At 42.5% G+C, this 12,713-nt stretch overlaps 1 protein-coding gene across 6 annotated transcripts in view; it reads left to right on the plus strand.

Moving 5' to 3' along the window:
* The window catches only part of LOC139535860 (sodium channel protein type 8 subunit alpha-like), a 223,458-nt gene that overhangs the window by 187,156 nt on the left and 23,589 nt on the right, over positions 1 to 12,713 (plus strand). For 4 of the 6 annotated variants that reach the window (XM_071335723.1, XM_071335718.1, XM_071335719.1 and 1 more), the window contains 5 exons: positions 1,552 to 1,917; positions 2,878 to 3,013; positions 4,093 to 4,331; positions 11,670 to 11,843; positions 12,073 to 12,429. In XM_071335723.1, the coding sequence (XP_071191824.1) occupies positions 1,552 to 1,917; positions 2,878 to 3,013; positions 4,093 to 4,331; positions 11,670 to 11,843; positions 12,073 to 12,429 (1,272 nt within the window). The remainder of the gene's footprint in view (positions 1 to 1,551; positions 1,918 to 2,877; positions 3,014 to 4,092; positions 4,332 to 11,669; positions 11,844 to 12,072; positions 12,430 to 12,713) is intronic. The other 2 variants (XM_071335720.1, XM_071335721.1) reach the window with 1 other exon arrangement.

A 12,713-nucleotide genomic window follows, 5' to 3' on the forward strand; every position in this document is an offset into this window, starting at 1 on the left:
ATCATTAACTAAAATGTGTTTTGTTTATCAGCTTAACTGCCTCACTATGTAGTACAGGTGTAGGCAACCATGTTCCTGGTGTGCCCCACCACAGATTTGGCCCCTGGGGGTATGGCAGCCATCTTGCTAAATGGCTGCAGACTGTAAAAATTGAATTACAAACCTTCAATCTAGAAAAAGTCATGGCCTATACTTCTTTGACTTAGAAAAAATGTTGGGAGATGTACACAAGGGTCTCTAAACTATAATATAGTATAACATCTAGTCTGTGGCTGCATTTCTTAGTCTTTTCAGGGTCCATAAATCTAGCTCTGAGCCAAATTTGGAGCCTTTCTCTTAAAATAGTCCTTTGTTGTAAAATATTGGTACTGCTAGGCAATCATTTTCAAATATGGCTGCCATGGCCCTCAGGGGCAAAATCTGTGGTGGCTCCCTATTGAAATATTTTCAGGATATATAGAGCTAACTCCCTGCCAAATGTGTTTTGTTTATCTCAAAATAGTTATTCTGAACGGCAAAGCAGTGTTAAAGTCAGCAGCCATCTTTTCAGGGTCCATAAACCTAGCTCTGCAACAAATATGGTGCCTTTTCTTCAAAGCAGTCCTTCTGAATTGTAAAATAGTGTTAATGTCAGCAGCCATTTTGCTGCCAAGCCCTCCCCCCCAAAGAAATTATCTGTGCTGGCTGCATATCTACGTTTGTTTAGGGTATATAAATCAAATTGAGTTACATTTCTGAGCTTAACAGCTCCCCTAATGATGTCATATCAATGTTAGGTTTCAAATGAATGTAACAGTGATTTCTACTGAGTGACAGAATTACTAAGGCCTCTCCCTCTATCCCACTGTTTCTTCTTTCTCTCCGTCCTGGTGAGAGTCCATGATGTTGCATTGTGCTGACACATCCTCTGTTCAACACTAGTGCAGAGGAGAGTAGTTTTAGTGTAGCAGCAGTGACTGTACATTACACCAGTCTTGGCCTGTTTGGTGTGAGGGAAGGGAAGGGTAGAGAGAGGCATGCTTTCACAGGCCCCCACTACATTATTGATAAACCCTTTTCATGAATCTTTCACTGCCCTGCTGAAAGCAATAATCTAGCTGTGTTTTGTCATTGCCCTGCCTATCACCACACTTACCCCCCTGGTTAAAAAAAAGTTACCTGTGAGAGGCTCAGTCAGAACTGTTTACTAAGCAAAACGGACCGTTGTGTACATTTGTGTGCCTGATTTCTAAAGTGGCCATCTTCTAGTCTTTAGTTGCTGTGTCTTTACATGTCTGAATGAACCATTATCTCTCATTTCTGTTTCTGTGGCTACTTCTTTTCCCCTTTTATCCTATTTGACCTTTTCGTCTTTCCGTTTCTCATCCTTTCTCTGTCTCCTGCTCTTTTTCTTATCATCTCACACCCATCCCTCTTTCTTTCTTTCTCTCTCTCTCTTTCGTGCTTTGTTTTTCTGTGTCTTCTTCTCTTCCATCCCCTCACCTCTCTGTCCATCCCTTCCTTTATTTCTCTTCTCTCTCCCTTTCCCCCCTCTCCCTCTTTCTCCTCCAGTCTCTCCTCTCCATCCCGGGCTCTCCATTCATGTCGCGGCACAACAGCCGTAGCAGCATCTTCAGCTTCAACAAGGGCCGCCCTCCAAAGGACGTGGGCTCGGAGAACGAGTTTGCCGACGATGAGCACAGCACGGTGGAGGAGAGCGAGGACCGCCGGGGCTCCCTGTTCATCCCCTACCGCCGCAGCAGCTACAGCGGATACAGCCAGGGCTCATCGCGTCTCATCAGCCCACTGGCGCCCCACACTGGAGGGAAGAGGAACAGCACGGTGGACTGCAACGGCGTGGTGTCGCTCATCGCTCACCAGCCAGGCGGACGCCTTCTGCCTGAGGTGAAAATAGATAAGGCAGCCACTGACGACAGTGTAAGGACGTTTTCGGTCTGGTTTCCACTCCCTTTCCCTTCTCTTCTTGTCTCTGAATTTCTGGTTCCTTCCTCTTCTGTTTGATTTTCCCTTCTCGAGACTTGCTCAGCACTCACAGCCTTATTACACACACTCCATTCTCTAGTCTTTATTTTCCCCCCTCCCCCCCGCGCCCCCTTCGCTTCAGCTGCTCTGAGTGGCGCGCTCTTCCACCAATGAAAAACAACAGATTCCTGGCTTCCATTACACTGTAGTAACCTTTCTATTAGCCTAGTAGCCCGTTTCAAAGCCTCCTGCATAGAAGTACGCAGTGTCTCTTGGTAGCACCTATCTAACAAACAGATATCTCTGTTGCCATGCCCCATCCACAACAAACATTACTAGAAACTCTCTCCCCTCTTAATCTCTCTCCTCAAAACCAGTTTATTCTGTCTGTCTTTTGCCACCATTTCCCCACCTCTGTTTTGTCTTTCCCAAGCTACAAAAAAACGTAACCTTTTTCTAACAACAGCATTCTTCCTCATCCTAGCTAGCATGGTAGTTTGACTTCCCATTACTTCTGTCCAATCCAAGCCAAGCTTTACCTTTTTACCTACTCTCCAAACGTAGCATGGTACAGTGGCTGTCTTGACTTCTCTTTTCTTATTGGATACATGCATGCTCTTGCATGCAGGTTTGGGAAGGGGATACGACTGATATATGTTTTGGGTGGGATAAGACGGTTTACTTAGAATGGGATAATATTGTAAGGGGTGGGGGTTAGCGGCACTTTTTAGTGTCTGTTGTATGGGATCGGGTTTTCGTGTGTGGGATAGGATTAGATATTGGTCTCTCTCTCTGTGTGTGTGTGTCAGACACAAAGGCATAATGATTGGACTGGTTTCAAGATATGTGTGTTTATGTAAGGCCTCTGACGGGTGTTTGTGTGTGTGTGTGTGTGTGTCCTCTCCCTGAGCGCAGACCACAGAGGTGGAGGGGAAGAAGAAACACTCAGGCTCCCTGATGGTGTCTGTGGACCAGCTTGGCCGCAACAAGGACCGCGCCAACAGTGTGATGAGCGTGGCCACACACACACACTCACACACTCTACTGGAGGGTACGGAACTCACACACTCTCTCACACACTGGGTACCCTGGACTGGAGGTGTGGCTTAGTAGGGGTGTGACTATCAGATCTTTTTAGGCCACCTTTTAGAATAAATGTAATTTCTGTTCATCTGTTCTGTTGTATTTTCATCATATGTTAAAGGTCCAATGTAGCTTTTTAAAAAAAAGATATATATACAGTATACAGTGGGGAGAACAAGTATTTGATACACTACCGATTTTGCAGGTTTTCCTACTTACAAAGCATGTAGAGGTCTGTCATTTTTATCATAGGTACACTTCAACTGTGAGAGATGGAATCTAAAACAAAAATCCAGAAAATCACATTGTATGATTTTTAAGTAATTAATTTGCATTTTATTGCATGACATAACTATTTGATCACCTACCAACCAGTAAGAATTCCGGCTCTCACAGACCTGTTAGTTTTTCTTTAAGAAGCCCTCCTGTTCTCCACTCATTACCTGTGTTAACTGCACCTGTTTGAACTCGTTACCTGTACAAATTTAAAATGATGAACAGGAATTGGCCAAAAATAACTATCTGAAAGCCACACCTCCAATAAGCCATTCCCCATTCATCTGATAAGCTGCCACCTCTACAATATATTATTAAAGAAGTAGAAAATGGAACCCTCTTCATCACAAAAAGGTTCCGGTTTGAACCTTTACAAAGGGGTTCCTCAAAAGACACTTTCAGAGGGCTTCCTCAAGGAACGTTTTTGACCTGGAAAGGTTTCACCACTTGTGGAGGGTATGGCTGCCTTTGTTCCAAAATTTCACCTTTCAATCCCTATAGTTATACTATGCTGACCTGACCACAAGACAACGTAGAGCGTTAAAGCAATGTTTTTTTGTGTGACTCCCCCCCCATCTCCCTCTTTCACGCTCTCTCCTTCTCTTTTCACTCTTTCTCTCTCCCTCTTTCCCTCTCTCTCCCACTCCCTCCTCTCACTTTTCCTCTCATTCACTCTTTACCACTTTCTCCCTCTCTTTCCCTCTTTCTCTCGGTTTACCCCTTTCTTCCCTGCCCTCTGTTTTTTTCACTCCCTCCCTTTTCCCCCTACAGAGCTAGAGGATTCTCAGAGGGCGTGCCCATCATGGTGGTATAAGTTTGCCAACATGTTCTGTGTGTGGGACTGCTTTCCTATCTGGTTGAAGATCAAGCATGTGCTCAACCTGATCGTTATGGACCCCTTTGTGGATCTGGCTGTCACCATCTGTATTGTCCTCAACACCCTCTTCATGGCCATGGAACACTACCCCATGACTCCTCGCTTTGAGGAGACGCTGTCAGTGGGAAATCTGGTGAGGAACAGTGAAGTGGACAGTGTTTAGTGTGTAGGGTACCACAAGATTGTCTCAACGTGTGATTGGAATGTTTCTCACATCCCATTATCCAATTATTTCTCTGCCTCTGCTCCACATGTTTCTGTCGCTGTATCTTTCCCCCCATGTGTCTGTATCTCTCTCTCTCTCTCTCTGTCTCACACTCCCCTGTGTAGCACAGTTCTCTCAGAGCACTTCTTTGCTGGTTTAACTTAGGTCCTTTCATACATGCATTACACTCTGCCCTTCGATGGGAATTCATAAAACATTCAGCTCCTTTTTAAAGCAACTAGCTTGCTCCCCTTCTTTCACCACCCAGGCTCTCTCTCTATCTCCGTTTCTCTCCCCCAACTTTGCCTCTCTCTCTCGACCCATTTTCTTCTCTGTTTGTTTGCCTCAGTCGCCTTTCTCCTCCATCTCTTCCTGCAAATTTAGCAGTTCTAACATGGCAGAACAGGGGTGTGTCCAGGGGATGGCAGGGTTGGTTGGGGGATACATTAAAGTTGAATGTAACCTGATCGATCTGTACTTTAAGTGGAACATACTGCTTGGTAAGGTATGAGGCTGGTGTGTGAATGTGAGGAGAGGTTAGAGAGGGTATCTGTGGTGTCCACTTGCTCTTAGATATCTCAGTACAGTACCAGAGTCCCTGGCATGTCCGTGTGAGGTCAGTGGAATTGGCGTGGTGTGAGATTGGCTGGTGTCATAGAGGTTGCAACCTTATATCCGTCCAATTATGGCTTCTGTGAGCGCATGGGCCGCGCCATTGAGGCTATCACCATTTTGAAGAAGTCAATGTTCTTCTTCACGATCGGCTGATCCCTCCTGATGACATGGTTGAACATGACTCCAACCGGGTCATCAGTAGGGATCAGCCAATGAAGTTGGAAGTCCCACCCAGTTGACTACTTCAAAATGGTGACAGTTCTCAATGGCGCTGTCCTTGCTAATACGGGCTTGTGGCCACTACAATCGTCTATCCATCTCTGTGGCTGGTGTCAGCAGCGATAGGGGAAATGTTTTTATTTATTTATTTGAGGTCACAGATGTTGGCATGGTGTCAGGGGTGGTGCAGGATGAATCATTGAGTGCTCTCTGCAGTGATGATTGGTCCACCAACATGGCATGATACAACCCTCCCTGCCTGACTGGTAGTGGGTGGGTGGGTGGGTGGGGCACTTCTCTATGAACTTGTCCTGCCAGGACAACCTCCACCAGCACTAAGAGTCCAATAAATTTTTAATCAGTACTACATCAAACAAAATGCCACGCAAGCAAGATCTGTTTTGCATTTCGCTCTTAAATGTCTGCATTTAAGCGGAATTTCTACAAATCACAAGTTCTCCATGATTTTAACCTCCATGTTCTGCAGCACAGCATAGCACGCACAGATCAGAACTCTCAGGTACAAATCTTGAGCAGACATTTTGGGGTTTCTATCAGAATGATATGTTATAATATACTACACACTTATAATTTAAAAAAAAATATATAGAGATATAGTATCTTAATTTGATCACTCTGTTGTCGCAGATAATTTTCCTGAGCTGCATAAATTCACTGGAAACACACAGTTATTTTTCTTCCACTAGATCTCACACTTAAACTATAGCCTTCTGTAGCCTATCGGCAACCAGTACAATAATACTGTGATTTTGCACAACAAAATAGCATTGAAATTGATACAATGTACAATTGTAAGGCAACCAGCTGCAATAGTATTGGGCATATAGCCTAACTAGGGCTGGGCGCTATGGCCTAAAAATCCTATCTCGATTATTTTCATGATATATATCTAGATTTTTTCCAATATTTTCTCTAAATGAGCTTTGTGTATAATTAACGGGAAAATATACTGCATTTCAAACAGTCATCAATAATGTAATGAATTCAGGGCTTGTGAAATTCTACCTAGGCTAAATATATGCCTTCTACAAACATAAGACCCACTAATAATTGAATTATTTTATCAAAATAGTTTAACATGCTTTTTTGCAATAATCACTGATCTGCCTTTCAAGTCTGTCTATGAAAATGCCCTTTTGATTACAAATTTAACCACAACCATGCATAATGCACATTAACTAATATTTTTTTAATTTAACCTTTATTTATTAACTAGGCAAGTCAGTTAAGAACAAATTCTTATTTACAATGACGGCCTACCCCGGGCAAACCCTCCCCTAACCCAGATGACTCTGGGCCAATTGTGCGTCGCCCTATGGGACTCCTGATCACGGCCGGTTGTGACACAGCCTGGGATCAAACCAGGGTCTGTAGTGACGCCTCTAGCACTGAGATGCAGTGCTTTAGACCGCTGCGCCACTCGGGAGCCCCGAGTGTAGCGGGCATTATAGAAAATTAACACAGGTCTCGCAATAATCGTTCAAGCACAAGCCCACATTGCTAGTGAGTAGGCAACTAATCTTTATATTTAAAGTCTAGCCAACTTGGATCTATTTGCTAGCTAAGGTAGAACAGTTGAATTGGTATGAACACATCCTTCTGTCCGTCTCCAACTGTTTGAACAGCATCCTAGCCTGTCCACTTTGTTCACATGTTGAAATTAATTATTTCTCAGAATGAGATCAAGTTGCCGATTTTATTCTCATTGCACTTTTATAAAACACAGACTAGACAGCTAGAATAACAGTTTGTGTCTAAAATTCTGATAGCAGTCCATGGTACCACAATGCGGCACACAACAGAAACTGAGGATTCATTTTCCAGAATCAATGTTCATTGATACTCCCATTTTAGTAGTGTCTGCTCTTCGCACAACTCAAGCTGTGTTCGAATACTCATACTACCCACACTAACCATACTATTTGTGACGTGAATTGAGTATATAGTATGCTTATTGGTCATAGTATGGATATAGTTAGTATGCCAAAAGTTTCCGGGTATCGTACTAAATTCGCCAAAATATGAAGTATACACACAGAGGACACTATTTCTGTACTTTAGGGCCCATAATGCAATTCTTCAGGAAATGGGTGTGGCTTCTCATCGTTTTCAGATTTGAAGAAAATGGTGGAAAATATGACGCTGAAGTACAATGAAAGTGGATACAAATTCGCTGCTTTAACTAATTATGACAAATATTGAGCAATGTAATAAAGTAATGACTTTTCAAATAAGTTACCTTACACGCTATGTTGGCTGACAATTTGATAGCTATGCTGTCCTTACGAACCACATAGTATATCATTACAGCAGTATGTACCGGTATGGTAGCTAGCTACCTAATGTTAGTTGGCTACTTATACATCAAACTTGCTAGTATATTAACTATAGGCTATCTAACTAACTACTCAACGTTTATTGACTTGATTATTCCCGTCATTCTTAGCTTATAGTATAGTTGTTGTGTGTTCTCAATGGACATTCGGGGTCCTTTCGTAAATTCGCTCTGGCTATCTACTCCGATTTCAGAGCACTCTCGTCTGAGTGTACGAGAGTGCAGAATAATGAATCTACAAACGCTCAACACTGGTTGAATATGGCCGGTGTCAGTAAACGTTGGCAAAAAAGAGTAATTAAATTGTTGCCAGCAGCACAGTTATAGTCACCAACAGTCTGGATAACATGAAAACTGCCTAACCAGCTCTGCTAGGGCGAGTAAAATGGTCAGAGTGGTCTCTCTCATTTGTGTCTGGAAGTAGCTAGAAAACTAGCCAATGCTCTGAATTTGCTAACAGACAATCTGACAACGCTCTGAATTTACAAGCACACTCTGGCACTCCAGATTGAATTCAAGAACACAACCGAAGTTGTAAAATGTCTAACTAGTAATTTGTCTAACTAGAGGTTGCATAGCAACAGCATCAACTTCCGGTAGACGGGCGAAGAGCTAGTACGCTCAACTGAAAGGAAACTGTTTGTTTACAGTATACTAAATTAACTAATAGTATGTAGTATATACTCATTAAGTATGTCGTATACAGTATGTTAGTATGGGTATTTGAACACTGCTAAAGTCTTAGTGTCTTCACTGTCCATTCTGTTTTATTCATTTTTTTGTTTGTTTGCTTGTATGTTTTCATTTCACAGTGTCTTGAAGCATATATCTTTATTGTCTGAGTTTAGATGTTTTTCTTGTCTGGTTGGTGTGGTGGGGTAGTTGATTTTACATTACATTTAAGTCATTTAGCTGACGCTCTTATCCAGAGCGACTTACAAATTGGAAAGTTCATACATATTCATCCTGGTCCCCCCGTGGGGAATGAACCCACAACCCTGGCGTTGCAAGCGCCATGCTCTACCAACTGAGCCACACGGGACCATGGTGATGGTGGGTCAACCATGTTTTGGGGAAGGGGTGGGGTCTGGGCTGGCAGTGGTTGGATGGAGGTGGCATTTGTGGTAGCAGCTGCTGTGTCCAGGGTTGGTGCTGGGAATTGAACTGGGAACCATGCTGTTGCTGGGGCCGGGACTGGAAACCGGGGCTGTTGCAGGGTCGGTATCTGGGTCTGTAGGGGGGGTGTGGGGGTTCTAGTGCTGTTGCTGGGTCTGGAACTGGGACTGGTTGGATCTGCAGCGGGGAGGAAGGACAACCTGAGGAGCAAGCAGACACACATGAAGGCCCAAGATCCGGAGATCAGTGATGGCACTCCTCTGTGGCCTGCTCGCTCTAGATCTTTGGTCCCTCCTCTGCACCTCTTCTGGTCTGGTGGTGACTGGTTCCCGATTCTGATCTGGTTCTGTTAGAGGGATAGGTGTAGAGGGGGAAGGAGGGGTGGAGAGTATGTCCATCAGCCTGGGCTGGTGCTGGGGGAGAAGTAATGCAACTTCTTGTGAATAGCGGGGCGCTGTTTTCACTTTGGAAAAAATCGAGCTCAAATTAAACGGCCTCGTACTCTGTTCTAGATCATACAATATGCATATTTTTATTACGATTGGATAGAAAACACTCTGAAGTTTCTAAAACTGTTTGAATTATATCTGTGAGTAAAACAGAACTCATTTGGCAGCAAACTTCCATACAGGAAGTGAAAATTCTGAAAATGAGGCTTTGTGTCAGGGCCTGCCTATTCAACTGGCTTTTATTTATGGATCTGTATGCACTTCATACGCCTTCCACTAGATGTCAACAGGCAGTAGAAGGTTGAATGGGGTGTCTAGCTTGATGTGAAGCCGAATAAGAGCTTTTGGAGTGACAGGTCCGCCCTATCGTCAGTATTCAGCTGCGCGCCGGGGAACCTCACATTGTCTTCTGGAAAGCGTTCGGTATACACTACGAATTGCTCCGGCTCTGATTTTATTGGATTCATATGAGAAGAACATCATAAAGTAGGATTTTCAACCGAGTTTGACCAGTTTATTCGACGTTTATTGGGAATTTTGGAATTTTTCGTTCCAGGCGCCAAGAGTTGATGGGCATGTTCGCGCCACAATGCTAGCCAAAGTTGCTAATTTGACAGAAGAAATGGACATTCTAAAACCAAACAACGATTTATTCTGGAAATAGGACTCCTTGCACAACATTCTAATGGAAGATCAGCAAAAGTAAGAGAATATTTATGATGTTATTTCGTATTTTTGTGGAATATGTTGGCTCCAACACGGCGGAGAATAGGTGAGCGCTGTCTCACAATAATGCATGCTGTATGTTGTAGTAAAGTTATTTTTTTAAATCTAACACAGCGGTTGCATTAAGAACCAGTGTATCTTTCATTTGCCATACAACAAGTATTTTTATGTAAAGTTTATGATGAGTTCTTTGGTTAGATTAGGTGACTGTCCAAAATATCTCCGGAGATTTTGGTGAATTGTTGCTACGTATTCACAATATATAACCACGATTTGCAGCTCGAAATATGCACATTTTCGAACAAAACATAAATGTATTGTATAACATGATGTTATAAGACTGTCATCTGATGAAGTTGTCCAAAGGTTAGTGATTAATTTTATCTCTATTGCTGGTTTTTGCGAAAGCTATGTTGGCGGTGAATAAATGGCTTTGTGTGTTTGGCTATTGTGGTAAGCTAATATAATTCTATATTGTGTTTTCGCTGTAAAACACTTTAAAAAATCGGAAAATATTGTCTGGATTCACAAGATGTTTATCTTTCATTTGCTGTACACCATGTATTTTTCATAAATGTTTTATGATGAGTATTTATATATTTCACGTTGCTCTCTGTAATTATTCTGGCTGCTTTGGTGCTATTTGTGATGGTGGCTGCAATGTAAAACTACGATTTATACCTCAAATATGCAAATTTTCGAACAAAACATAAATGTATTGTATAACATGATGTTATAAGACTGTCATCTGATGAAGTTGTTCAAGGTTAGTGATTCATTTTATCTCTATTTCTGGGTTTTGTGAAAGCTACCTATGCGGTGGAAACATGGTGAAAACATGGCGTTGTGTGTTTGGCTATTGTGGTTAGCTAATTTAAATACATATTGTGTTTTCGCTGTAAAACATTTTAAAAATCGGAAATGATGGCTGGATTCACAAGATGTTTATCTTTCATTTGCCTTATTGGACTTGTGATTTCATGAAATTGTATTATATGATATCCCTGTCCCGTTAGGCTAGGCTATGCTAGTCAGCTTTTTTGATGAGGATGATCCGGGATGGGTAGCACTGAAAGGTTAACAAGAAATTTGTGGAGAGGTTGAAAAACAACTTTTAATGACTCCAACCTAAGTGTATGTAAACTTCCGACTTCAACTGTACGTATAGATTGCAATTGATTACTGCTACAGTGCTATTTGGGTTGTTAATCAGATTCGTCCCGACGTTCTTGAGTCCTAGTCTTTTTTGCCTTTTTTTTCTTACATTTGAATTGTTTGACGTTTTACTGCATTTTTAGGAGCTAGTAACATAACAATTTCTCTGCACCTGCTATAACACCTGCTAATCCGTGTATGCAACCAATAAACTTTGATTCGATTTTTACAAATAAGCTCAAATCCTCGTCCTTTTAAAGTACACTCAACTCGCATAATAAGGCTGATTTAAGCCATTGGTTAAGTTGGCTTTTTACAGTGCATGCTATTAGAGTAAAATACAAACCCCAATCTCCCATCAATTTAATTGATTACATTTACAATAACGGTTTACTTTTTTTTTTTTTTTACATAATGCTGTGTCATTGGTTACTGTACTTACTTGCCACTAGCTGCCTGTAAGTTCCTGTCAAATTCATGGCAACCCCTGTAAATTGCACCTTCGATCCTTGAATTGAATTTCAATGAATCTCCTGAATTGAAGTGGGGTTGACCCCAACCCTGTGTCCTACACTGGCAGCTTGACCCTAGGATCAGACTGTTAACCTTTTTCTCTCTTTGCACTCACAGGTTTTCACTGGTATCTTTGCTGGTGAGATGTTTGCCAAGCTTGCTGCTATGGATCCATACTACTACTTCCAGGAGGGCTGGAATTGTTTTGACAGCTTCATCGTGACCCTCAGTTTAGTCGAGCTGGTATTGGCTGACATTGAGGGTCTGTCTGTGCTCAGGTCATTCCGATTGGTGAGTAAGAAAAGGTGTGGATTGGAATGAGGGACCGTATTGATAACCCTATGGCCCTGATGTCCAGACAATTCACAGCAGGTGGGGGAAAGGGTTCACTCTGCAGCAGAGTTAGCTTGACATGACTAATGCCCAAATACTCATACAATATGATCAACATTTATTGAAATGTAACCCCCCACTCATTCAATTATATCTCTCCTCCCCTCCCCCTCTGTCTCTTGTCTAGCTGAGAGTGTTCAAGCTGGCCAAGTCGTGGCCCACACTCAACATGCTGATCAAAATCATTCATTCTTCTGTGGGAGCCCTGGGAAACTTGACCTTGGTGCTGGCCCTTATCGTCTTCATCTTCGCCGTGGTTGGCATGCAACTGTTTGGAAAGAACTACAAGGACTGTGTTTGTAAGATCGCTATAAGCTGTAAGCTTCCTCGTTGGCACATGAACGACTTCTTTCACTCATTTCTCATGGTGTTTCGAGTTCTGTGCGGGGAGTGGATTGAGTCCATGTGGGACTGCATGGAGGTGGCCGGCCAGAACATGTGCATGATCGTCTTCTTGATGGTCATGGTCATAGGCAACTTGGTGGTAAGAAAAACAACCTTTGAAATATGGGAGAGACTATAAAGACACAGCTGACACTTAAACCGACAAGCAAAAAAGTAAAATTGACCCTTACCTTAACCCTAACCTTAAGTAAACCCTTAACCCTGACCCTAACCCTAACCTAATTTTATACAATTCGGAAATGAAATATCGGTTTGGGCATCAGTTGTGTACTCATAGCCTTTTCCTTGAATTATCCATATTTGAGTAGCAGTTTCTTACATACCCTACTTTTTGAAGATCAGGCCTCTCTTTACTTTGCGAAT

Source organism: Salvelinus alpinus, chromosome 12 (genome assembly GCF_045679555.1).
Source record: "Salvelinus alpinus chromosome 12, SLU_Salpinus.1, whole genome shotgun sequence".
Classification (NCBI taxonomy): domain Eukaryota; kingdom Metazoa; phylum Chordata; class Actinopteri; order Salmoniformes; family Salmonidae; genus Salvelinus; species Salvelinus alpinus.